This window comes from Heloderma suspectum, chromosome 1 (genome assembly GCF_057233095.1).
Source record: "Heloderma suspectum isolate Gila_16-S chromosome 1, 16-S_ref, whole genome shotgun sequence".
NCBI classification, from domain to species: Eukaryota; Metazoa; Chordata; class Lepidosauria; order Squamata; family Helodermatidae; genus Heloderma; species Heloderma suspectum.
Genome location: NC_139458.1, coordinates 229,280,631 through 229,306,891, shown reverse-complemented (window position 1 = coordinate 229,306,891; position 26,261 = coordinate 229,280,631). Strand labels below are relative to the sequence as shown.

Sequence of the window (26,261 nt, the reverse complement as noted above, 5' to 3'; positions counted from 1 at the left end):
TAAGTACAGTATATCATCTCCATTTTAAAGAGAAAGGATTTAAAAAAATGAGAGAAAAAAAGACGGATATATATGAGCAGTTATCTCTGACCTAGCCTGGATCTTACAGACTAAACATAACCAATTGACAAAACATGTTTATAAATTCCAGTTCATAGGGCTGGACCCCCCGCACATGTCTAGGCCGTTTGAAAATGGGCTTATAGACCTTTATGAGACACTGCAATCACCTTTTGTTTATTGCATTAATTCTTTGGAGATTTCTTATCTATTTGGAGATGATCCCTAGACACTGCTGTGTTAGAGGTCATTGCAGTTGTTCCCTAAAACCATTCTATTAGTGTTTTGATTTGTAGTTGTTTTCTATGAAAAAGTAATGTTTATGACATTCACTCCAATCCCCTACCCCATCCAGAAATATGTTCCTGTGAAGGGACTTAGAATGGTGTGGTGCACTCATTTGTGGAGCCCTGCATGGACCAAAGCTGGCTCCTTGAAAAGTCTGGGTAAGCCACAATTGGCTTCTCTTTCCGTTGTCATGGAGACACCCACCAGGCTAGAACCTCCATACTGCTGACCATGGGTATACTCTATAACACAGCATGGGGGTTAATCCAGCCTGTACTGGTTTTAAAATAAATCCAGATTTTAATTTAAGCACTGATGTGATGAACTATAATATGGGCTCTCACAGATTCATAGCTTTGCCTGGTACAGTGTACAGTGGAACAGAAGTCTCATGCATTTTTCCGATTAGCTGCGTCTCCACCATTTCATGATTTAGAAACTTCTTTGTCTGACCTTCAGAAAAAATGCCAAATGTAGCAGGATATTTTAAATGATATTTTTTTGTTTTGCCAGATTTTTCGCCTTGGTAAATTGCCTTCTTTTATCAGCAACTTCTTTAGTGTAATCCAGAAATAACATAACTTTATCTTGTTGTGATCCCCAAAAAAGATTTCCACCCCCTCTTGCCAAACTCAGGATATAACTTTTTGTGGAAATTCTTGCAAATTGGACTATAATCGTATAACCAGTCCCTTTGGCATTTGGCACACGGAATGCCTGCTCAATAGCAAGTAGATAATCAGATGGCACAGGGAGTATCTCATGCAGAAGCTTATCTACAAAAGTAGACAAATTTACAACAGTAGGTAGATCTTTGACACCAATAATATGTACATTTGCCCTGAGCGTGAAAGCCTCATGTTGGGAGATTCTGGCAGAGAAATTGTTGTTAAAAGCTTGTGGCGCAATTTCCTGTGCTGCCACCCGATCTTGCAGCTCGTTAACCTTCGCCTCCATCTTTTGCCAAGAAGTGTTAATGAAGTCCACAGCCCCTTGCAGGGCGGTGATGGAATTTTGAATTGTATCCAGCCTCTTAACCTGTTCAGCAAATTGCGAAGACAAAGTTTTTATCAGACTTTCAGCAACTCCCCTGTATTTCCATCGCTTCTCGGAGCCTTTGCCATGGGAGGTATAGTGTGGGTCAGCGGAGATCCTGCTCCTTCTTTCTTCCTTGATGTAGCCATCCTTCTCTTCAAACAGATCTTGCAGGTCCTCAAATATTGTTGGTATTTCTTAGTCCATAAACACTAATAACTACGTTTGGAACTTGTCAGTCCTGTGATCTCCTAATTAGATAGGAGTTTCAAAACAACTTTGAGCAATGTTGTTTTGTAGACCGTGGGAATGCTGTAGACATCATATACCTCGACTTCAGCAAAGCTTTCGACAAAGTGCCCCATGATATCCTGATGAGCAAACTAGCTCGAAGTGGGCTAGATGAAACAACGATCAAGTGGATCCACAGTTGGCTACAGAATCGGACTCAAAGAGTGCTTATCAATGGGACCTTCTCAAGCTGGGGAGAGGTAACGAGTGGGGTACCGCAGGGCTCAGTCCTGGGCCCAGTGCTCTTCAATATTTTTATTAATGACTTGGAGGAGGAGGTGCAGGGAATGCTGATCAAATTTGCAGATGACACAAAATTGGGAGGGATAGCTAATACTTTGGAAGACAGAAACAAAATTCAAAGTGATCTGGATAGACTGGAGTGCTGGGCAGAAAACAACAGAATGGCATTTAATAGGGACAAATGCCAAGTTCTGCACCTAGGAAAAAGAAACCAAATGCACAGTTACAAGATGGGGGATACGGGGCTCAACCACACTACGAGCGAGAAGGATCTTGGAATTGTCGTCGATCACAAGCTGAATATGAGCCAACAATGTGATGTGGCTGCAAAAAAGGCAAATGCTATTTTGGGCTGCATTCATAGAAGCATCGCTTCCAAATCCCGGGAAGTACTAGTTCCCCTCTACTCAGCACTGGTTAGGCCTCATCTGGAGTACTGTGTCCAGTTCTGGGCACCACACTTTAAGAAGGATGCAGACAAGCTGGAGAGGGTTCAAAGGAGGGCAACAAAGATGATCAGGGGACTGGAAACAAAGCCCTATGAAGAGAGACTGAAAGAACTGGGCATGTTTAGCCTTGAGAAGAGAAGACTGAGGGGAGATATGATAGCACTCTTCAAGTACTTGAAAGGTTGTCACAGAGAAGAAGGCCAGGATCTCTTCTTGATCATCCCAGAGTGCAGGACACGGAATAATGGGCTCAAGTTAGAGGAAGCCAGATTCCGACTGAACATCAGGAAAAACTTCCTGAGTGTCAGAGCAATACGGCAATGGAACCAATTACCTGGGGAGGTGGTGGGCTCTCCCACACTGGAGGCCTTCAAGACGAGGCTGGACAGCCATTTGTCAGGGATGCTCTGACTTGGATTCCTGCATTGAGCAGGGTGTTGGACTCGATGGCCTTGTAGGCCCCTTCCAACCCTACTATTCTATGATTCTATGATTCTATGAATGTCTAAGCTCTGGCAGAGTACCTTGGAAAACAACCCTTCTGCTGCTTCACAAAATAAGCTGCTCTTCCAAGATTTCATCCAGATGCTGCTCTTGCTTTCCCTTTTAATTCCAGGGGAATATGAAAAGGTTTTTCAACCTTTTAAAAGCTGTTTGAGATAGCATTCCGCAGAGCCTCCACAGAACGCTGCCAGGGGGACATGGTTCCGAACCGGAAGTGTGGAAATGCCTGTATTTTATGATGAAGCCATGGCAGGTATGATAGAGTAAACAGGTGTGAAATCAGGGGGAGTATAGTCCAAGGCATGACTGAGTAATTTTGCACTTCATGGTAACAGGAATTACACTGACACTGTTTTTCAACACCTGGTACAACACCCCCCTCCAGTCCAGAGCAGTATCTGAAAGATATTACATCCAACAAGCTGCTGTGCAATAACAAATCAGAAAATAGCCCCTCTGGCAGCTAGGTATCTTGGTTCCTTCTATTCTGAGCTAGCAAATGTCAATAACCACAGTATTGCTGTTGTTAGATAGTAAATTATGTCCCCTGGAGAAACAAATATTTGTTTGGATAAGGACACCAAATGGCCATTGAAATGCATTGGTTCATTCCAAATGGCCATAGGAAATAATTGGAAGTATCTAGGGATCCCTTCATGGATCACTTGCCTTGTTGTGGCGAAGGGGCTTGCGTAACTCAGTGAAGCCATAAGCTATGCTGTGCAGGGCCACCCAAGACGGACAGGTCATGGCGGAGAGTTCTGACAAAATGTGGTCCACTGGAGAAGGAAATGGCAACCCACTCCAGTATTCTTGCCAAGAAAACCCCATGGAACGTATCACAAGGCTAAAAGATATGACGCCGGAAGATGAGCCCCTCAGGTCGGAAGGTGTCCAATATACTACTGGGGAAGAGCAGAGGGTATTTCCAAGTAGCGCCAGAAAGAGTGAAGCGGCTGGGCCAAAGCCGAAAGGACACTCAGCTGTGGATGTGTCTGGTGGTGAAAAGAAAATCCGATGCTGTAAAGAACAATATTGTTTAGGAACCTGGAATGTCAGATCAATGAATCAAGGTAAGCTGGAGGGGGTCAAACATGAGATGGCAAGATTGAACATCGACATCTTGGGAATCAGCGAACTAAAATGGACAAGCATGGGCGAATTTAATTCAGGTGACCATCATATCTACTATTGTGGGCAAGAATCCCTTAGAAGAAATGGAGTAGCACTCATAGTCAACAAAAGGGTGGGAAAAGCAGTACTGGGGTACAATCTTAAAAATGATAGAATGATCTCAGTACGAATCCAAGGCAAACCATTCAACATCACAGTAATTCAAGTCTATGCCCCAAACACTGATGCCGAAGAAGCTGAGGTTGATCGGTTCTATGAAGACCTACAACACCTTCTAGAACTAACACCAAAAAAAGATGTCCACTTCATCATAGGGGATTGGAATGCTAAAGTAGGAAGTCAAGAAATCACCAGGATAACAGGCAGGCATGGCCTTGGTGTACAAAATGAAGCAGGACAAAGGCTAATCGAGTTTTGCCAAGAGAACACGCTGATCATAGCAAACTCTTTTCCAACAGCACAAGAGACGACTCTACACATGGACATCACCAGATGGTCAATATCGAAAACAGATTGATTATGTCCTTTGCAGCCAAAGATGGAGAAGCTCCGTACAGTCAGTAAAAACAAGACCTGGAGCTGACTGTGGCTCAGATCATGAGCTGCTTCTTGCAAAATTTCGGCTTAAATTGAAGAACGTAAGGAAAACCACTAAACCATTCAGGTATGACCTAAATCATATCCCTGATGAATATACAGTGGAGGTGAGGAATAGATTTCAGGGATTAGACCTGATAGACAGGGTGCCTGAGGAACTATGGACGGAGGTCCGTAACATTGTTCAGGAGGCAGCAACGAAATCCATGCCAAAGAAAAAGAAATGCAAGAAAGCGAAGTGGCTGTCTGATGAGGCTTTACAAGTAGCTGAGGAAAGAAGGGAAGCGAAAAGCAAGGGAGAAAGGGGAAGATATATCCAACTGAATGCAGAGTTCCAGAGAATAGCAAGGAGAGACAAGAAGGCCTTCTTCAATGAACAATGCAAAGAAATTGAGGAAAACAACAGAATGGGAAAGACTAGAGATCTCTTCAAGAAAATTGGAGATCTCAAGGGAACGTTTTGTGCAAAGACGGGCATGATAAAGGACAGAGAAGGCAGGGACCTAACAGAAGCAGATGAGATTAAGAAGAGGTGGAAAGAGGACACAGAAGAACTATACAGGAAAGATCTGAATGTCCCTGATAGCCATGACAGTGCAGTCACTGAACTTGAGCCAGACATCCTAGAGAGTGAAGTCAAGTGGGCCTTAGGAAGCATTAGTAACAACAAAGCTAGCGGAGATGACAGTATTCCAGCTGAGCTATTTAAAATCCTAAAAGATGATGCTGTTAAAGTGCTGCATTCAATATGCCAACAAATTTGGAACACTCAACAATGGCCGCAAGACTGGAAAAGGTCAGTTTACATTCCAATTCCAAAGAAGGGCAACGCCAAAGAGTGTTCAGATTACTGCACAGTTGCGCTCATTTCACATGCCAGCAAGGTGATGCTCAAAATCCTACAAGCTAGGCTTCAGCAGTATGCGAACCGAGAACTACCGGAAGTACAAGCAGGGTTTCGAAGAGGCAGAGGAACTAGAGATCAAATCGCCAAGATTTGCTGGATCATGGAGAAAGCAAGAGAATTCCAGAAAAACGTCTATTTCTGCTTCATTGACTATGCTAAAGCCTTTGATTGTGTGGATCACAACAAACTGTGGCAAATTCTTAAAGTGATGGGAGTACCAGACCACCTTACCTGTCTCCTGAGAAACCTGTACGAGGGTCAAGAAGCAACAGTAAGAACCAGACATGGAACAACCCAGTGGTTCAAAATTGGGAAAGGAGTACGACAAGGCTGCATATTGTCGCCCTGCTTATTTAACTTATATGCAGAGTACATCATGAGAAACGCCGGGTTGGATGAATCACAGGTCGGAATTAAGATTGCCAGGAGAATTATCAACAACCTCCGATATGCAGACGATACCACCCTAATGGCAGAAAGCGAAGAGGATCTAAAGAGCATCTTGTTGAGAGTGAAAGAGGAGAGTGCAAAAGCTGGTTTGAAACTCAACATTAAAAAAACGAAGATCATGGCATCTGGCCCCATCACTTCCTGGCATATAGAAGGGGAAGAAATGGAAGCAGTGACAGATTTTACTTTCTTGGGCTCCAAGATCACCGCAGACGGTGACTGTAGCCATGAAATTAAAAGACACTTGCTCCTTGGGAGGAAAGCTATGGCAAACCTAGACAGCATAGTAAGAAGCAGAGACATCACCTTGCCGACAAAGGTCCATATAATCAAAGCTATGGTTTTCCCAGTAGTAATGTATGGCTGTGAGAGCTGGACTATAAGGAAGGCTGAGCGCCAAAGAATTGATGCTTTCGAACTGTGGTGCTGGAGAAGACTCTTACGAGTCCCCTGGACTGCAAGGAGGTCAAATCAGTCAATCCTAAAGGAAATCAACCCTGAGTGCTCATTGGAAGGACAGATACTGAAGATGAAGCTCAAATAGTTTGGCCACCTAATGTGAAGAGAAAACTCTCTGGAAAAGACCCTGATGCTGGGAAAGACTGAAGGCAAAAGGAGAAGGGGACGGCAGAGGATGAGATGGCTAGATAGCATCACCGATGCAATGAATATGAACTTGAGCATGCTCCGGGAGAGAGCGCAGGACAGGAAGGCCTGGCGTGCTATGGTCCATGGGGTCACGAAGAGTCGGACACGACTGAACAACAATCTAGGGATCATCTCCAAATCAAAAGACCTGCAAGAGATAAACATTAATTTTTCATAGAAAACAACTACAAATCAACATACTAATAGAATGGTTTTAGGGAACAACTGCAATGACCTTTAACGCAGCAGTGTCTAGGGATCATCTCCAAATAGATAAGAAATCTCCAAAGAATTAATGCAATAAACAAAAGGTGATTGCAGTGTCTCATAAAGGTCTATAAGCCCATTTTCAAACGGCCTAGACATGTGCGGGGGGTCCAAAAACTGTCAAGGATTATTTCCATGCTTTCAGGACCCCCCCACCCACAACTTCCCTTTACAAATGGCCTGTACTTTCGAATGACCATAGGAATGGATTGGACTGAGACAAGCAGTCCAACGTTAAAAGCAGGAGCCCCCAAAATGTTCACAGGTGGTAAAGTTAGTATCCACAAACATCCCCAGAGCCCCAGTAACATGAATAGGTCCTCCTTCTGCATGGCCTCAATATACAGGGGTCCTTCTGAATGGCCATAGGGTTGAGATGAGCAGCCCCACCGAAAGGTGAAGGGAACCCAAAACTGCTCACAGGTGACAAAGAGAGTACTCCCAAACACCCCAAGAGTCCCAGTTTGATGCATGCTTCCTTCACAGAGACCCTAATTCTCTGTGACAGCAAAGGAGCTGTCATCTTGGGTATGGAACACTGCTATCACATCTTGAAAGGCCTCCTCCACAGATATTCCACCTCTCTCAGCTTCTCTAGGTCAGCCACCGTGGCCTCAAGGGAACAAACATCTTCCCTGAGAGCCAGGAGGTGGGTTAACTGCCCCAGCCTCCTCACTCTGATGCTAACTTCATCAGCTTGCTTAACTTATTATTACCCTGAGACTTTGACAATGGGGCTGAGATGCTCCATCTGCTGGACTCCCTCTTGTGCTTGGAGAGCTGGGCTTCTCCACAATCCTATTGTGCATCCTGGACCCCTCTCATACTTCCCCACTGTGAAAGAATCTCACCGCCGGGACCAGCCCCAACCTCCCTGTGAGGTAGGACCAATTAAGGACCCGATCCCAGCTCTCCTTCCCAAAACAGGACTGGCCAAACCTGGCCTTTCAGTCCCCCCAAATATCTAGTAGCCACCCTCCTAAGCCAAGAGGCACTGAAATTAGCACTGAGGTTATACAGAAAGATCACACCAACTAAAGGTTGGATAAAGGTTTATTAAGATCAAAATAAAGGGGTGGAGGGAAAAGGAAGAATGGCAGTAGCAAGTTACACAAGAGGGTGGAAAGCCAAATCACTTAACTATATACAGAGAGCTTCATGAACACACACCCAAGCAAAATAATAAATCTACCTGGCCTGTCCTTACATACCTAAGTATGGATCTCTAGGGATGGCGGAGAATTTCTCCCCGAAACTTCGGGGGGCCGAGCGCCAACGTGTTCGGCCCCCCGAACAAGTTTCAGGGAGAAATTCTCCGCACCCCCCCCCCGGGACGGGACTTACCTTTGCCGAATGTCCCTCCCGGCGGTGGGTCCGGCCGGCGGTTCGGCGGGTGTTCGTGCGGGGTGGCAGCGGCAGCCGGTCTTTTGACCGGCTGCCGCCGCCGCCATTGCAATAAAAGAAAAAAAAACAAAAACGCCCCCGTGATAGGCTACGTGACAATTAACGTAGCCTATCATGGCTAGATCTGCAAAGTCAGCCGTGATAGGCTACGTAAATCGTCACGTAGCCTATCACGGGTGACTTTAAAAAAAAAAAAAAGCGCGTACGGATAATGGCGGCCCCCATAGGGAGCCGCCATTCCCATTCCTTATTTGGTCGCTGTAGTCTACATAAATCTTTACGTAGACTACGGCGAAAATAAGGGCAACGCTGCGTTGCCCTTATTTTCGCCGTAGTCTATGTAAAGATTTACGTAGCCGTGATAGGCTACGTTAATCGTCATGTAGCCTATCACGGGGGCGTTTTTTTGTTTTTTGTTTAACTTTGGAGTTCATGGCCGGGCGAGGCGGGAAGCCTCCTCCCCGGCCTGAATTTCGGCCGGGCGAGGCGGGAAGCCTCCCCCCCCGGCCTGAACTTCGCGGGGGGAGCAGCGAAGCGCCTCCCCCCCACTGCGAACAAGCTTCGAGGACAGGTAAGTGACTTTCGTCCACCCCTATGGATCTCCCTGGATAGCAACCAGCCATCTGCAGGTCCAGGACCACTAGGATGAAAGAAGACCCCATGCCTCAACCTCATCCTTCTTTTAAAGCCCAACCCTGGCAACCCAGGGCAGATTTTCCTTCAGCCAATCACTGGCTCAGCCCCTGGGTAGGCTGCCCTGGCCTCCAAGAGGCTGGGACTCCCCACCAACTCCAGCTGTTATCACTTCCCAGTTAGCAGGGACTGTGCCCAGCATTGAGCAAAGGGGCTGAAGAGCCTCTAGATAACACACAATCCCAGGTGGTTACATCCGTCATGACAGCTTGACCTAACCTTCTGGTGGAAAACAGGCCGTCATTCTTGACACCCACTAATCCCCATGTAAAACTTCCTGTTTACTGCTCCTGTTCACTCACTCTAATCACAAGCTCCCTGGGACTGGCAGGTTACCTATAGAGCTGTTTAGTGGCTGGCCTTGCCCCCAGCTAGCCCAGTGACTCACCTTAAGCAGAAGAAGCCCATCCCACCAGAACAGTATGCCAGAGCACATGACAGCAGCTGTGAAAAAGGAACTGAAACCACCAAACAAACAAATAAAATCCAAACACTTCCAAAACACCAAGCAGCCTCAATCAGAAAACCACATACTCATCTCCTTTTGGCTTCTTCCACCACTCCCACATAAAATTCCCTGTTTATTCACTCTGGAATTGGTTGGCATCACAATGCAAATGAAACCAGCTTTATTTCTACTTTTCCTCTTTACTGGGTGCTTGTCTGGAGTTGGTAGTAGACTGGATAAAGGCACATTAATTGAAACTCAATCCAGACAAGATGGTGTTTTTCAAGATGGGCAGTCCTAGCCTGGTGGAGTAGTGGAAATGACTAATTTGGATGGGATCACACTCCCACAAAAGATCAGGCCAATAGCTTGGGTGCTCTTGGATTGAGGCCTCCTCCTTGTAGCCAGGAGCATATTTTATCAACTTCAGTTGGTTCACCAGCTGTGCCTCTTCTGTAGTGCAATGCCTTGGTAACCTCCTGACTGGACCACTGTAACACATTCTACATTGGGTTGCCCACGAACCCTGTTAAGAAACTGCAACTGGTTTAGAATACAACAACTACATTAATTTCTGGCATTAGCCTGCAGGGAGCATATAACGCTTGTTTTGAATGAGCTCCACTGGTTGTCAGTCTGTTTCCAGGCTGCATTCAAGGTGTTGGTGCTTATCTTAAAGCCATTTAGGGAGCAATCCTATGGCCGTTAGACACAGCCATAGGATATGCCGTTTTCTGAGAACCGACCTCAGAGCCCGGGCTCCGAGGTAGGTTCCTGGAAAACCGACCCCCCCCCCACTTCCGCGCTGTCTCCGAGGCAGTGCGGAACAGTCCCATCCTCCACACTCGCAAGAGGAGTGCGGAGTGGCCAAAAAGGGGTGTGGCTGGGAGCATTCCAGGGTGGGGAGAGCATAGCTGCATATACAACACATCCAATGTGTCATACAGCACATGCTTCCCCGCTTTGTGCTCCTGTGGCTAGGCAGCCACAATTGGCTGTCTAGCCAAAAAAGCAGGGCAGGGGAAGCATGGAGGGCATGATCCCCTCACTTCTTCTGCTGTGCTTAGGATAGGTGGTTGCCTCTGAGTTCAGCGGCAGCCACCTATCTCAATAGGATTGCACCCCCACTATCTGAGATTTAAGGCAGTGCTTAATTCCCAGTATTTAAGAACTGGCAATGAAAATCTCCTGGCACTTCCAATGTCCACGAGGCTTGTGGCCACTGCAGAATAGAATCATAGAGATGGAATGGACCTTGGAGATCATCTAGTCCAATCCCCTGCTCAATACAGGCTCTTGCACTGCAGGATGCGACTAAAGCACCGCTGACAGATGGGTGTCCAACCTCTGCTTAAGTACCTCCAAGGGAAAGAGAACCCACCACCTCCTGAGGTAGTCTGTTCCACTACCAAAGAGTCCTCACTGTTAGAAAGTTGAAATGCAGCCTGGCTAATGCAGAATAGAACAGAACTATCACTTCCTCTGACCTGGACACTATGCTTCTGTTAATGGAGCCTAGGATTTATTTATTTGTATCTACAGATTTCAAAGCAGTGTACTCAAATCATAAAAACGTAAACATATAAAACCAATACATAAAATCAATATACCATATCTACATATCCATAAGAATATAATACATGGTAAACCTGGAAGGCTTCCATAAAGAGATGTATCTTCAACATACACCTAAAAATAAGAATGGTTGTGCATGTCTAATCTCAGGGGGAAGATTATTCCACATAGTGGGCACCATCTTGCTAAATGCCCTGCTCCAAACAATCATAGAGTGGCACTCAGCAGGAGCATGCAGCAGCACAAGGAGGACCTCACCAGATGACCCCCAAAATTGAATGGGTCTATAGGGGAGAAGGCATTCTCTCAGCTAACCGGGTCCCTGCTTGCTTAGGACATTATATACTAGCATCAAAACCTTAAATATGCAGCATAGTATTTTTAAGACATAACATGGTGCAACCAAGAAACAGAGGCAGAGGAGCTTATAAAGCATGAAATGTGGACAGCCACTTACTTTTTCAACACACAAACTTGGCAAGCCACAGGGAAATAATAATAATAATTGTTTTAAGTGAATTACACTTAAAAAAAATTAAATGGACCCCAACCTGCAAAAATGGCTTTAAAAAATAAAATTGTCCCCCCCCCACCCCCAAAATGGCTTTGGAAAAACTGAATGGTTCCCAACCAACATAAGTGGTTTGGAAAAATGTAATGGCCCCAAAAGTATAAATGGCTTTTTAAAAATCAGTGGCCCACAGCGAACATAAATGGCTTTGAAAAAAATGCAATGGAGAACCACTGTGGTGTAGAGTGTTGGACTGGCTTGAGAGATCCAGGTCCTAGTCCCCACTTAAGCCATGAAGCTCACTGGGTCACTTTGAGCCAGTCACTGACCCTCCACCTAACCTACCTCACAGGGTTGTTGTGAGGATAAAATGTAAGGAGGACCATGTAAGCAACCTTGGATTCCTTGCAAGAGGAAAAAGGTGAGATAGAAATGTAACAATAAATAATAAAAATAAATAAATGACCCACAACAAGCATAAATGGCTTAGGAAAAAATGCAAGTCCCCCTGCCCCGCCACCAACAAGCATAAAAGGCTTTGAAAAAAATTCAGTAACCCACAGCAAGCATAAATGACTTAGAAAAAAAATGGAATGTTCTCCAAGCAGCAGAAAGGCTTTGAAAAATAAGAACAGCAAGCAAGAAGAAAATGGGTGCATTTGGACATCACTTTAAGCCATGGTGGCTTAATAAGGTAATCAATTCAATTCAATTTTTTATTGCATTGACAACCAGTCATTTGCAAAACAATGAACCAGGCCATACAGCTAAAACATATCTAAATTAAAATACAGCCACTGGTTACCTCCAGAAATTCAACAACTCTTAAAATTTAATATTTAAAACCTATGACCAAACCATTTTGGCTTGTCTTACCTTGAACTAATTCTGGAGCAGATTATAAAGCAACCAGTCTGTAAGCAGCTTAAAAACAATGCAGTGATTACTTGAGGCCAACATGGATTTGTCAAGAACAAATCCTGCCATACAAATCTGATCTCATTTTTTGATCAGGTAACCTCCCTTGTGCACTGTGGGAATGCTGTGGACATAATATACCTCAACTTCAGCAAAGCTTTCGACAAACTGTCCCATGATATCCTGATTATTTTATTTTATTTATTTATTTCTATACCGCCCAATAGCCGAAGCTCTCTGGGCGGTTCACAAAAACTAAAACCAAACAACACACAATAAAACAATTTAAAATATATAGAACATTAAAACCACAATATAACAATACAACCACAATAAAACCTAGCAGCAGTACAGGAGTTTAAAATACAGATTTAAAACAGCAAAGATAAAAATTTAGAAAGCTAAAATGCCTGGGAAAATAAAAAGGTCTTCACCTGGTGCTGAAAGGAGTACAATGTAGGCGCCAGGTGAACCTCACTAGGGAGCTCATTCCAGAGCCGGGGTGCCACAACAGAAAAAGCCCTCCTCCTAGTAGCCACCCGCCTCACTTCCTTTGGCAGGGGCTCACGGAGAAGGGCTGCTGCTGATGATCTTAAGGTCCGGGCTGGCACATATGGGAGGATTAGCATTTTAGTTTGCTAATATGCTTAGCAAACTAAAAGTGGGCTAGATGAAACAACTATCAGGTAGATCCATAGTTGCCTACAGAATCGGACTCAAAGAGTGCTTATCAATGGGATCTTCTCAAACTGGGGAGTGGTAACAAGCCACAGGGTTCAGTCTTGGGGCCCAGTGCTCTTCAACATTTTTATTAATGACTTGAATGAGGTGGTGCCAGGAATGCTTATCAAATTTGCAGATGACACAAAAATGCACAGTTAAAAGATGGAGGATACTTGGTTCAACAGCACTACAAGCGAGAAGGATCTTGGAATTGTTGTAGATCACAAGCTGAATATGAGCCAACAATGGGATGTGGCTGCAAAAAAGGCCAATGCTCTTTTGCGCTGCATTAGTATAAGTATAGCTTCCAAATTATGTGAAGTACTTGTTCCCCTCTACGAAGCACTGGTTAGGCCTCATCTGGAGTACTGTGTCCTGTTCTGGACACCACACTTTAAGAAGGATGCAGACAAACTGGAGAGGGTGTAGCAGCCATATCGGGGATCAGACTAAGTAGCTTCATGCAGTCTCATGCTTCATGTTCTTGCTGAGCTCTTTCTCCCTTAAATATATTGTTGTAAGCTGACGAGACACAGGAATTCCTTATCTTGTCAAAGGTCATACAATTGTATATCTTGTTCTCTGCTGTTCTCTTCTGTTCTCTGCTTATCACGGCTACCCTATAACCCAGTTCTTGTATTATAAACAATGGTGCTAGGAGAAGAAATGTTGAGGACTGCAACCCCACATGGGAGGGAGAGGAGGAGCTGTTTCCTATGTGTCACAATATCTATAAAAACAATGTGCTGATGTATTTCGGGGCTTCTGGCTCTTTGGAAATGATTCCAGCCTTAAGCCCGCGCGTTAAATAAAGAATCTCTTTTTCCTTCACTCCGTGGTCTCTCTGACTCTGAGTTCTGCAACATAAATGGTGCCGTGACTCGGATGTGGCAGGCTCTGAGACAGAGAGGTGGCAGTTGCCTGCTCTTAATCGCCGCACCGGGAAGACGAGCTCAGTGCACGCCTCCCTTTCTTGGCGCCACCGACCTTTTTGTTGGGTGAACGGGAGAAAGCCTGCCCTGGGATCGCCCGAACAGCAGCGAGCGGCAAGAGAACCTTGGGAAGCGGAGGAAGGAACTTGAGCCCTGCCTGTATTGCAGCTACAATTGAGTTGAAACCCACATTGGAAGCCTTCAGGAGAAAGGCAAGTATATGGGAAAAAGAGGGCCCCGCCTTAAGGGAGAAAGGCCACTGGGCAGAAGAAAAGAGGGCCCCGCCTTGTGAAGAAGGTCAGTGTTAGTATACGTATACGAAAAGAACCTACTCCTTGCGGGTAGAAGGGGGGCCTGATCACACCCCCAAGCGGGCGCCAGTACTCAGCACAGCCAGTACTCAGTAGGAAGCTGAGGAAGCTGGGGAAGCTGCTTTCCGCTCTGGTAACAAGTGGGAAAAGTGGGTGGCAGGGACATATGGATGCAGTGGAGAGATTGATGATTGTGTGAGTGGCTACTGCGGTTTCTGACGCATACCGTTAACCGTCCGGGTGCCCAGGCCAGTAGCAAAGTGCGTGGTGTGTAAAATCCTCTTGTGTCGGCCAGTGAGACCCCTTACTCACTGACCAATTCCCCTTCCCTAATTGTGTCTGTCTTCAATTTAGGAGAGAGGCTATGGGTGGTGGGGGAAGCAAACCTTGCACCCCCTTGGGATGTATGCTAGCGAATTTTAAGAAAGGTTTTAGTAGAGATTATGGGGATCCCCCCATGAATCCTCAACGGTTGCGGACTTTGTGTGAAATAGAGTGGCCGTCTTTCGGTGTAGGATGGCCTGCTGAAGGCTCTTTGAAGCCCAGCAAAATCAGCCGTGTATATGCCATTGTGGTTGAGAGACCTGGGCACCCCGACCAATTTCCCTACATAAACTCGTGAGATTCCATAGTCCACGCTTCTCCTCCATGGCTAAAGAAATGCCTAGAATCCCAGGCAAAAGTTTTGGTGCTCAGAAAAGAAAAATTGGCCAAAAAGAAATTACAACCAGTGTTAGAAGCCCCGTGTGAAGATCTGGCAGAGCTAACGGCGTTTCCACCTGCTTATGCCCCGCTTCCACCACGGGCCCATGTTACTGTAAGACCGCCCCGTCGAGATCCAGATCCTGTGGCTCCTGAGCCCCTGCCATCCCCCCTGAAGTGGCATTGCCCCTCACTTTGACTTAGAACTGTCGCCATCAGTTTCAAGCCCCACCAGCAGTAATTCGCCGATTTCAGCTACGGTCCTCAACTCCCAGATATTGCTTGCCGAGACTTTCATCTCTACGGGATCGGGAGGTTGCCCTCTTACACCTCAATCAGCATTAATAAAAGAAACTGAAGAATTGAAGTGTTGGGCAGAAGATTTAATAAAATCAGTGGTAACCCTTAAAAAGATGTGTTCTCACAAAAAAGAGGAGGCAAGCTCGTCTACTGCTCATCAGTCATCGTCTACTGCTCAAGACTTGCACCCCCTTGAGATGTATGTCAAACAAAGAAGGAAAAAGGTTTTTTTAAAAAAATTCAGAATAGAGAGAGAAAACAGCAAAAAGCTCAAGGTCGAGCTGAGAGGAAAAAAAGAACAAGATCTGAGGCTGTTAATTAGAAAAATGTTGTTGCAGGACAGCCTGGCTTTTAACGAAGCGTGGGAGTGTGAGTGTAAGGCCGAAGAAGTCGCCTAGCGTGCCGAGAGGGGGGGGGCAGGAAAATTGCCCACAACATTCTGAGTTGTGCAACATCATCACCTCGCCTAATTGAGATGAAATCCTAAGAAATAGAAACTGAAAATGAAGACCCAGAAGATGAAGGCGCAAAATGGAAAATAAAAGTAAAGAATCAGCCCCCAGAGCACAAGCTAGACCCCTCTTCGAGTGGAAAGTGTGCCATAGGATGGTCCCAAGGCAGAATGAAGTGGAGAGACCACGCTGAAGATCTCTGTCAAGGTAACCGTGTTTAGCTTTGAACTGTGTTAGAATTGCATAGAGCCTGTAGCTACTGACCATCAGCTATATGATTTCTGAAGAGTGTAACCATTAAGCTTTTGCCGTGGGATTCCCTGCAATGAAGAAATCTCACTGATTTAAGTGTCCAGTGTTACACTGCCTGAGTGTATGTGCTGAAGAGACCGAGAAACCAGACAGCATGTTTCTGGCCAAGCCAAAATCACGCTACTACCATGCTCCTGGAAGCTGCAATAAACTGTGTAAGCTGGGAGACCCAACCTGATTGAGAAGAAAAGAAGATATTGGAGTAACTGTCTTGAAAAACAGTGAAATCTGTGTAGCTGGCTGGCTGACGCTGTCAGTGATGTTACAACTTTAAATTAAGACTGTTTTCCTGTTTGAGACCCCAGCAAAGAAAGCTGACCTGAGTTATTTGTTGCCAGTGCCAAAGCAAAGATTTAGCTGCCCTGTACCTCATCATGTCCTGTTTTGAGCTTGGGATTTACAAATACAAACAAACTGAGAAGCTTGCCTTTGAAGTCCTGCAAATCACCCCACCGCCTCCCTAAAGAAGATTAATGGCTGCCTGAAAAAAATGCAAGTATAAAGCGATGCCCATCACCCCCCAGCGTCCTGAGTTTTGGCACTTTGCTTTCGTGTACCAGGTTAGAAGAGAAAAAAAAGAGTAAGTTTTTAAAATGTCTGTGAGAACCTGATAGAAGTAGAATAAAATTTACAGAGGAGTTGCCCAGGTTAAAGCGTCACGGCTAGAGAGCTGAGCTGTGCCGCTCTGTTTAGACAGAGGCCTTGCTAAAAAGTTAAAGGCCCTTGTCTGTCAGAAGGGGTGTAGGGCCACACTTCCCCTTTTTAAACTGATGCAAAAGTGGAGAGCCTTTGCTGGAAACATCTCATCTTCATTGCCCAGAGCCTTCTCTGTTTGCCTCCATCATCATCTGGGCTTTTTAGAGACACTCTGCACATGGACTAAAATTTTAAATTGTCGAAGACTTGCCATGGACAGTGCTGTGAAGCTTTTGATAAACTTGAACTCTCATCGCTGTAGACCGTGTGTCTGTGTTTGTAGTCAGCTCAGTGTACAGCAGGCTGAGTTTGATCTATGACTTTTAGATTTCCTTCTGCTAAAACTCATGCAGCATAGAGTTGCCGATGCAAAAATGGTGACCTAGAACTCTTTGCGTGCGTGGGTATGCTCGTCCCTTGATTTTGATGGGCCCTGGGCTTTCAGCCAGAAGAGCAGTATGATTGCTGGATCTGCTCCATCATGCCTTACCATGCAAAAAGTGTTGTCCATTCATTGTGTTAAATTGCAGAAAAAGTTTGTTGTGTATATTTTATGATTTCTTAGATATCATAAAATATATGTGATATTTGCAGATTAGTGTTAGTTGCAACTCCAAATGATACTAAGTGTGGTTCCCAATGGATGACAAGGAAGAAAAGACAAAAGGCAAGTCGAGAAAGACAGAGGCAAGTAGAAAAGAGGGAATAAAGTAGCAGACAGATAGAAAAGGGAAAAAAAAAAAGAAGATGAGGCAAGAAGCGTGGCCATAGTTGCCCCCAGGGTAAATTAAAAGCAGCTGATTGTGCCTGGAGCTTATTACCTGGGGTAAAGTAGCCACAATAATGTAATAGTTCTTTAAGATGAAAGAAATGTAACTAGAAAGAGCAGAAGAGCCTATCCCAAATGTGTGTCATTGGGACTAGTGTAAGGCAGAAAGGTTTAAGTAAGTGAGTTTAACTTGAAAAAGACAAATAAAGAGACAAGGCTGGTGCATGGAGCAGAAAGTTTTATGTAAAAAGTTTGAAACATGATCTGCAATACAGGCAGATCAGCAAAGAAAAAGAAAGCAAAAGAAAGAGAAAAAATTTGTCTTCCCATACTAATGAATAAAAGTGTTATCAAACACTTTGGGAAGCGAAGTTGTTTACAGGAAGCTGTGCCTGAGAACCAAACACTTCTAGCCTATGCTGAAAATGCTTGCTAGTGTTGTGCTGTCTCATGGGTAACATGTATGGTATAAGACCCGTTTAGCCCAATAGCTCATGGTTCAGAGAAACTGTCTGATCCAACCATTAGGTACGCCTGTGTGCTGTAAGTTACCCAATAAAGTCTCCTTGTAAATAACCCCCCCCCCCTTGCTGGAATCCCAAAACACAAGCGGGGCTAAAGCGCCTCACCCAGTATCAAACCCTGCTGTTAAAAGCCATGAGAGCAAGTATAAAAAAAGTCAGTTAATATGACTAAAGTGTCTGAAGTGCTGCAAGGTGCCACTGAAGCCCCCAGAGCGTACTTGGAGCGTCTTTTAAATGCCTATCGCCAGTATACCCCCCTCGACCCAGAGGCCCAAGAAGATGTGGGCGAGGAAAAGAAGACCCGGTAGAGGAAAAAGATTCTTAAGAAAGAACCAGTGTGCCCAGTGCAGACAAGATGGACATTAGTGGCATGAATGCCCAAATAAAATAAATCAAATACAAAAGAGAAAACCAAAGGGGCCAGAATGGGCGAAGAGGGAGACAGCTTGAGAGGGGCCGTGACATTGACTGTGAGGGGCCGTGACATTGACTTCATGATTGACACTGGAATGGCATCAAGAGCAAGCAAACGTTAGCCTTAAACAAGAAGTCCAAACACTAAGCAAAGTTCTTCAAGCCCAGCGTCGCTTTGTCTTAAAAAATAAGCCCCCAATTCCCATCACAGAAGTTCATCCTTTCCAACCAAGAGTTAAAGTATGGGTTAAAGAGGGAAAAATAACCCTTTGACTCCCAGATAGAGAGGACTGAAAACTGTCATACTTTCCACCCCCGCAGCTATGAAAGTAGCTGGAGTTAAACCCTGGATACATTGGACACGAGTCAAGAGAGCGAGAGGGGGAGAGTGGACTGTAGCTGAAAATCCTTTAAAAATCATTCTAAAAAAGCAGTAAGAAGACTCAGGCTAGACATTACTGTGGGCACCCCAGGAAACTGTCCATCCTACGTACAGTCAGACCTGCAACTGGAGAATTGAAGAAGGGGACTAGACCCTACTGCAGCTTGTCAGGTGAATAGCTGCCCAGCGTACGGTCAGATCCCAAGGAAGATCAAACATGCGTGTTGTAGTGTTAGTAATGTTGCATTGTGTTTCCTTAATAAAGTGCAAAAAAGGGGGTCTGCCCCTAGAAAGGGAAATCTGTCCCAGCAATTCGCTGATAATTACTGGCTTCACCTGGCTAACATCACGAGAGTAAAACATTTTTGTTTGCCAAGAGGTATACCTGCAAACAGGCTTATTAGCTCTTGTCTAATACCTGTCTGTAGACATCCTGAGAAAATTTAAAAAGATACCATGTTACGCAGTTATGGTATAAGCTTGACTTATTCCCAAAATGCTAATTGGGGCATAGTTGCAAAGATCCTACCCCCTACAGAATTTACTTTACGTACCCCCATCATTGCTGAAACAAATACTACGTGTGCACGAATGCTTAATTGTCAAAAATTTTCCAGAAAATGTAAAGCTATCCCTGGCCCCCTTCCACTGTAATGAAATTCAAAACATATCTTTTAATGATGCCCACATACCTTTGCCTCATGGATGGTTTTAGACATGTAGTTCCCGCACTTGGTCATTCATTCCTGCCAACTTGTCTAATAACCACCCATGTTGCCTCAGCCGCCTGGTGCCAATTCTTCCCCTGTGGCCCGAGAAAATCCATCGATGGCAGCCTCGAGCACTCCAACTAACTAAAAATTGTAATAGTCATGTGCAGTTATATTCTGACTCAGAAAAATTGGCCTTAGCAATGTCACTGGTTAAGGTTCCAGGTTTAGCCTTGGCTAATGGTCTGGAGATCAACCGGTTAGCTTGCAGCTTAGCTAAAAGCATAAATGCCACCTCACGAGCATTGTCATTTTTAAATAAAGAGTTGCGTGATCTAAGAGGTGCAGTTCTAAAAAATAGAGCTGGTATAGATTACCTCTTCCTTCTTCATCATTTAAGTTGTGAGATACACCAAAAGCTCTGTTGTTTTAACTTAACTGATAATGGCAGTGCTGTAGATGAACAGATCAACAAGCTGCACAATATAGTAGCTAACAAAACAATAAGACAAAACAATTAGCTAAATTAGTTAACCCCTTGGCTTCCAGATCTTAGCTGGCTTGAAGCATTGTTCATCCTAATTCTACCAGTGTTGTTCATAAAAGTTCTGTTATGTCTCTGCGTTCCTTGTCTTGTGCGCTGTTTAACCAATCTGTTTTATGTCTCAGCTAGTAAAACTGCTGCCCTCTACGCTCTAATAGCCCAACAAGAGGCTAAGTAATATGTATGTCACAAAAAGCTTTGTATGGTTATCAGAAATGCTATAATTGTAATGAAATTATGCATTTAAGGGGGGAATGTAGCAGCCATATCGGGGGTCAGACTAAGTAGCCTCATGCAGTCTCATGCTTCATGTTCTTGCTGAGCTCTTTCTCCCTTAAATATATTGTTGTAAGCTGACGAGACACAGGAATTCCTTATCTTGTCAAAGGTCATACAACTGTATATCTTGTTCTCTGCTGTTCTCTTCTGTTCTCTCCTTATCATGGCTACCCTATAACCCAGTTCTTGCATTATAAACAATGGTGCTAGGAGAAGAAATGTTGAGGACTGCAACCCCACATGGGAGGGAGAGGAGGAGCCGTTTCCTATGTGTCACAATATCTATAAAAACAATGTGCTAATGTAAATCGGGGCTTCTGGCTCTTTGGAAATGATTCCAGCCTTAAGCCCGCGCGTTAAATAAAGAATCTCTTTTTCCTTCACTCCATGGTCTCTCTGACTCTGAGTTCTGCAACAAGGGTTCAGAGGAGGGTAACGAAGATGATCAGGGGACTGGAAACAAAGCCCTATGAGGGGAGACTGAAAGAACTGGGCATGTTCTTGAGAAGACTTGAGAAGCCTTGAGAAGAGAAGACTGAGAGTAGATACGATAGTGCTGTTGAAGTCCTTGAAAGGTTGTCACAGAGAGGAAGGCCAGGATCTCTTCTCGATCATCCCAGACTGCAGGACATGGAAGAATGGGCTCAAGTGACAGGAAGCCAGATTCCAGCTGAACATCAGGAAAAACGTCCTGACTGTTACAGCAATACGACAATGGAACCCCTTCCCTAGGGAGGTAGTGGGCTGTCCCACACTGGAGGCATTCAAGATGAGGCTAGACAGCCATCTGTCAGGGATGCTCTGACTTAGATTCCTGCATTGAGCAGGGGATTGGACTTGATGGTCTTATAGGCCCCTTCCAACCATACTATTCTATGATTCTATGATCTCCCTTTATCTACAATCACCTCAATAGAAGCACCTACCCCCAACCATCCCAGTGGTTTCATCACACAGTGGTTCTGCCACGAAACTATACCCACTCAAATACACACTCCACAACCCAAACACATTCAGCCAACAAGCAATCCATCCTTAACATCCACACTACACCCAATAAACGCAACATATCGCACATCAAACCCCCGCTCTACCACACTCAAAGCCTCAAAGGTTCATTCAAAACCACTAATCATAGAGATAACAATAGATTTGCTATAAATAACATTCCACCTCCAGGCTAAAAACCATCAGTAATTTAGCAACTCACTACACCCGCACCCCCACCAGCACCTGAGCAAAACATACACAAGATTCTCACCCAGGGATTGCTGCCAAGCCAGGTCTCCCCTGTCCTATACTTGTGCCTGTACATTTATTTCTCTGGAATTTCATTTTGTTCGTTTCATCCCTGTGTTCCAGCTTGTCAAGATCCTTTTGAATCTTGATTCCATCTTCTATGGTATCAGTTATCCTTCCTAGCTTTGTGTCATCTGTAAATTTATAAGCAATCTCAGAGTTTATACCCACATCCAAGTCATTTATAAAAATGTTGAACAGCATAGGGCCTAGGACAAAGCCCTGTGACGCTCAGCTCGAGACCTCCCTCCAGGAGGATGCAGAGCCATTAATGAGTATGGCTCCAATTGAGTATGGTTGCTCAACCAGCTGTGTTGTTGTTCAGTCGTTCAGTCGTGTCCGACTCTTCGTGACCCGATGGACCATAGCACGCCAGGCCTTCCTGTTCTGCGCTCTCTCCCGGAGTGTGCTCAAGTCCATATTCATTGCATCGGTGATGCTATCTAGCCATCTCATCCTCTGCCGTCCCCTTCTCCTTTTGCCTTCAATCTTTCCCAGCATCAGGGTCTTTTCCAGTGACTTTTCTCTTCGCATTAGGTGGCCAAAATATTTGAGCTTCAGCTTCAGTATCTGTCCTTCCAATGAGCAGTCAGGGTTGATTTCCTTTAGGATCAACCAGCTGTGGATCCACCTAATTGTAGTATTGTCCAACCCACATTTTACTATGTTGTCAAGAAGGATATCATGGGAAACCTTGTCAAATGCTTTGCTGGAATCAAAATATATGGTGTCAGCTCTTGGTTTCATCCTGTCCCCCTGTAGCTTTATTGTAGTTTTATGATTGAGAATTTGTAGTTGTATCCCACTTTGAAAATCTTTTTGATTGAAAAGCAGGCTAAATATTGATAAATAAATAACAATATGCAACCAGCCATTCTAACTCATGATGTTATATTAGAAATGTTTTTTTTTATTATTATTATTGTGTGACAAGGCTCCAGGCTTGTACATTTCTGAAGTTTTAGATCCAGTCAGTACAGGCAGTTAACCTACAATAATATATATCCAACTGTTAACATCTTGGATTCTTCCTCACCCTTCTTCCAGATGCAGTTTAACAATGGGAATTAGAAGGCTTCTGCAAAAATTGCACTGTGTTTTCAAGCACCAACTTTTTATGCCAAGCCTAAAAATATTCTATGGAGCTGCATGGGCCCAGACAATTTTGCAACCATTTACTTAAATATTTTTGAAGCTGTCAAAAACACACTTGTAGGTGGCAGCACAAAACCTGAGGTTTGTGGTACAAAACACCACAAAACTTGGACTGAGATTTTGAGGCAATACAACAGTGTCGGGTTTTGGATGTTAGCAAGGACCCCTTTAGGTACACACTTGTAGGTGGTGGCACAAAACTCCGTGTGTGTGTGTGTGTGTGTGTGTGTGTGTTCTCCATGAGAAGGGAAGGAGAAGGAAGGAGTAGCATATCCACATTTTTCAAGGAGCCGGTTTTGGTCCAGACAGGGCTCCGCGAGTGAGTGCATTGCACCATTCTAAGTCACTTCACAGAACATACTTCCAGGTAGGGTGGGGGTTGAACGTCATCTGACTGGCAGGGGCTGCTAAAGCAATAAAAGAGCCCCCCCCCAGGTTCTCCCCCCTTTGTCTTCTTAATTACAAGCCTCATTGAGCACAATGGGAGTTACTTCTGAGTAGACACTAATTGGTTTGTGCTGGGAAAGAAACTCAGTGGAAACACAGGGATGGGAAACCAGCCCATTTCTAACCCGATGCTGCCAGGAACGAAGGTGTGAATTGGTTACTTCCAATGTGCACATTCAGGGCACAAGCCTCATTGACCAGAAGGGGAATTACTTCCGAGCAGACAAGCTTATGTTTGTGCTGGGAAAGACATGCAGGGGAAACCAGCCCCCCTTCTAAGCCAATGGTGCGCAGGATCACGAAGGTGTGAATTAGTTACTTCCGAAGGCAATAAACCAAACAATGGAGAATCGCAGCTTGGTAAAGTACAGCCTTTAAGGAATTAATGCTTTAAAATGTGCTATTTCGCTTGAGGGGGATCTCTGTAAATTCTGAAGTACACATTCAGGGGATAAGCCTCATTGAGCACAATGGGAGTTACTTCTGAGTAGACACTAATTGGTTTGTGTCTATACACAGACAGGAAACACCCCTTGATGAGGGTCATGGTGAAAGGCACGCCTCTGGGCAGGGCTAGCATACCCAAGGTAAATGCGGGGCTTGGGGCACACAACAAGTATACCACGGAGAACCCGACTTAAGAAAAATAATGGGACTTTAAGCAATCTCAGGAAATCCAGTTTTTCTGTGATAAGCTCCAGGGTGGCTGCTGGATGGCAACAATGTCATGTATCCCTAATGACCTCCAAATGCAGCCAGCTCAGAGTAAATCACTCATGGAGACACCCCCAGGGTTGGTAGCATAGGATAGAATTCAACAGAGAGCTTCGGCTATTGGGCGGTGTAGAAATGAAATGAAATGAATAAATAAATAAACTAACATCCTACTTAGAGTAGACCCATTTAAATGAATGGAACTTAAGAGTAGACCCATGACTTTCAATGGGTCTACTCTAAGTAGGAGTTTAGTTGGATTCAACCCATAAACTCTGGCTGTGGTTTTGAGGGGAAACCATACTTCCTGACTCATAGAAATCTGAGTACTCTTGGGTTTGTTACTTATTTATGTTTCATATTGTTTTTGTCCATGTTACAGCTCAAAGGAATTGGATTTCTGTAACCAAAAATAGCTGTTTTCCTTCTTCATTAGGAAAAGTGCAGAGTTCTTCATTACTGTAGAGACAAACTGTTGCAGTAATTCCTGAGGAAGTGTGTTTGTTGTCATTCTCAGGGCCAGCCAGGACTACTTGGACAATTGGGACCCACTGGTCCACCTGGATTGGAAGGTATCCCAGGACTACCAGGGCACAAAGGAGAAAAAGGCGAAAGAGGCCAGCCGGGAATAACTGGACCAAAGGGAGAAGTGGTAACTATAAAACTTCCAATAGGTCAACCAAACTATAAAGAACAAACTAAGGAGTTATTATTTTCATAATGTTTCTTTTTTCATTCTAGGGACAAAGAGGAGTCACTGGGTTTTCTGGTGCAGATGGTGTACCTGTAAGTAGCCAATCTTTTAATGTACTGAAATCAGAAAGTCTTATGTAACCTCTTTTTTATAAATAGGTCAGACTGGTTCCAAATAATCCTTCCATTATGAAATGCCTTCTGCCTAATAATGGGTTCAGTAGCATGCTAGTAAGTAAAAATGGCCCCCATTTTCTATAAAACAAAGTGGCTTGTGATAATGGCTGTCCAGTAATAGCTCATACCTTTCCCAATCCTGTTTCCATTTAAATAAAATGAGAGTAACACCAGTGGGAGTTAAAGAAGTATAGATCTGTACTTTGGCACAAGTGTCCAATATGCACAATGGGTGCTATAGGCTGAAAGAGTTTGGACAGGAGCACCAATGAGTCATGTTGTGGCACAGAATCCTCCTATGTGTATTGCTGCCTGCTTCTTCCATGCTTTGCAGCTTCCTCTTCCCTAGTTCTATAGAAAAGAGACAAACCACACCAAGGAGCCTGCAGGAGGGGAGCTACATGCATACTAGTGTAGCATCCTCTCATGATCTGGACTTGACTTATGGTAGTCTTGCTAAAAATAAATTAACAATCGATAGAAAAATGTTCAGGCCCGATTTTAAGCATGACACCAGGATGTGGTATAAATTGGGGCCTCCACCAAGTGCAGTGCTTGCTAACAGAGTATACCCAGACAAGGTATCCAGGCTTAAAGGAGACACTGGATGGCTGTGGTGTTGCATTGGGTATGTTCTTGTTCATTTGATGTCACATTTAAATTGGACTTCAGTAGCCTTAGTTCTTTGAATAAAAGAAAGCAATGGTATTACCCATCTCTTCTTTTTCCTCCTCATATATTGGGAATGTGTCTAGATTTCCCTTTCTACTGATGTGTTTTTCATGTTCTCTGGAGCATCTGGTTTGAACTTCAGTAATCTTATTAAGAATTCCTTTTTTTCATTCCATTTTCTCATGGAGTTTTGCTTGGGCTAACGGTGAGAACATTTAAAAGCTATATGAACACTAGGAAGTAGAAAGCTGAAATAGATGGTCAGATGAACATACTTGTATTTACTCTATCCCTGCAGGGTCATCCAGGCCAAGCAGGATCAAGGGGGAAACCAGGCCATGATGGCTGCAATGGGACCAAAGGGGATCCTGGTCAGCAGGGAAGTCAGGGGTCTGGAGGCTTGCCTGGTTTCTTTGTAAGTTGCTAACACTGAATAGATTTATGTAAGGTAACTTTAATGTAGCCCTACTGTTTAAAAAACAAAAACAAGCAACTGAATCGATACTGTTCCTTTCTAGTGAATCACCATTGTGCTGTCACCAGGAGAAGAATAGTAGACAAAGCATTCTTGTGAACTTGCCATATTAGGGTTATCCTGCAAAAACTATAAATTCTTCAAAGCTGTGGGATAA

At 44.4% G+C, this 26,261-nt stretch overlaps 1 protein-coding gene across 1 annotated transcript in view; it reads left to right on the top strand.

Moving 5' to 3' along the window:
- Positions 1-26,261, top strand: part of COL4A2 (collagen type IV alpha 2 chain) — a 396,880-nt gene that overhangs the window by 142,065 nt on the left and 228,554 nt on the right. Inside the window, exons 5-7 of the mRNA XM_084820997.1 lie at positions 24,605-24,739; positions 24,829-24,873; positions 25,928-26,044. Of these exons, the coding sequence (XP_084677123.1) occupies positions 24,605-24,739; positions 24,829-24,873; positions 25,928-26,044 (297 nt within the window). The remainder of the gene's footprint in view (positions 1-24,604; positions 24,740-24,828; positions 24,874-25,927; positions 26,045-26,261) is intronic.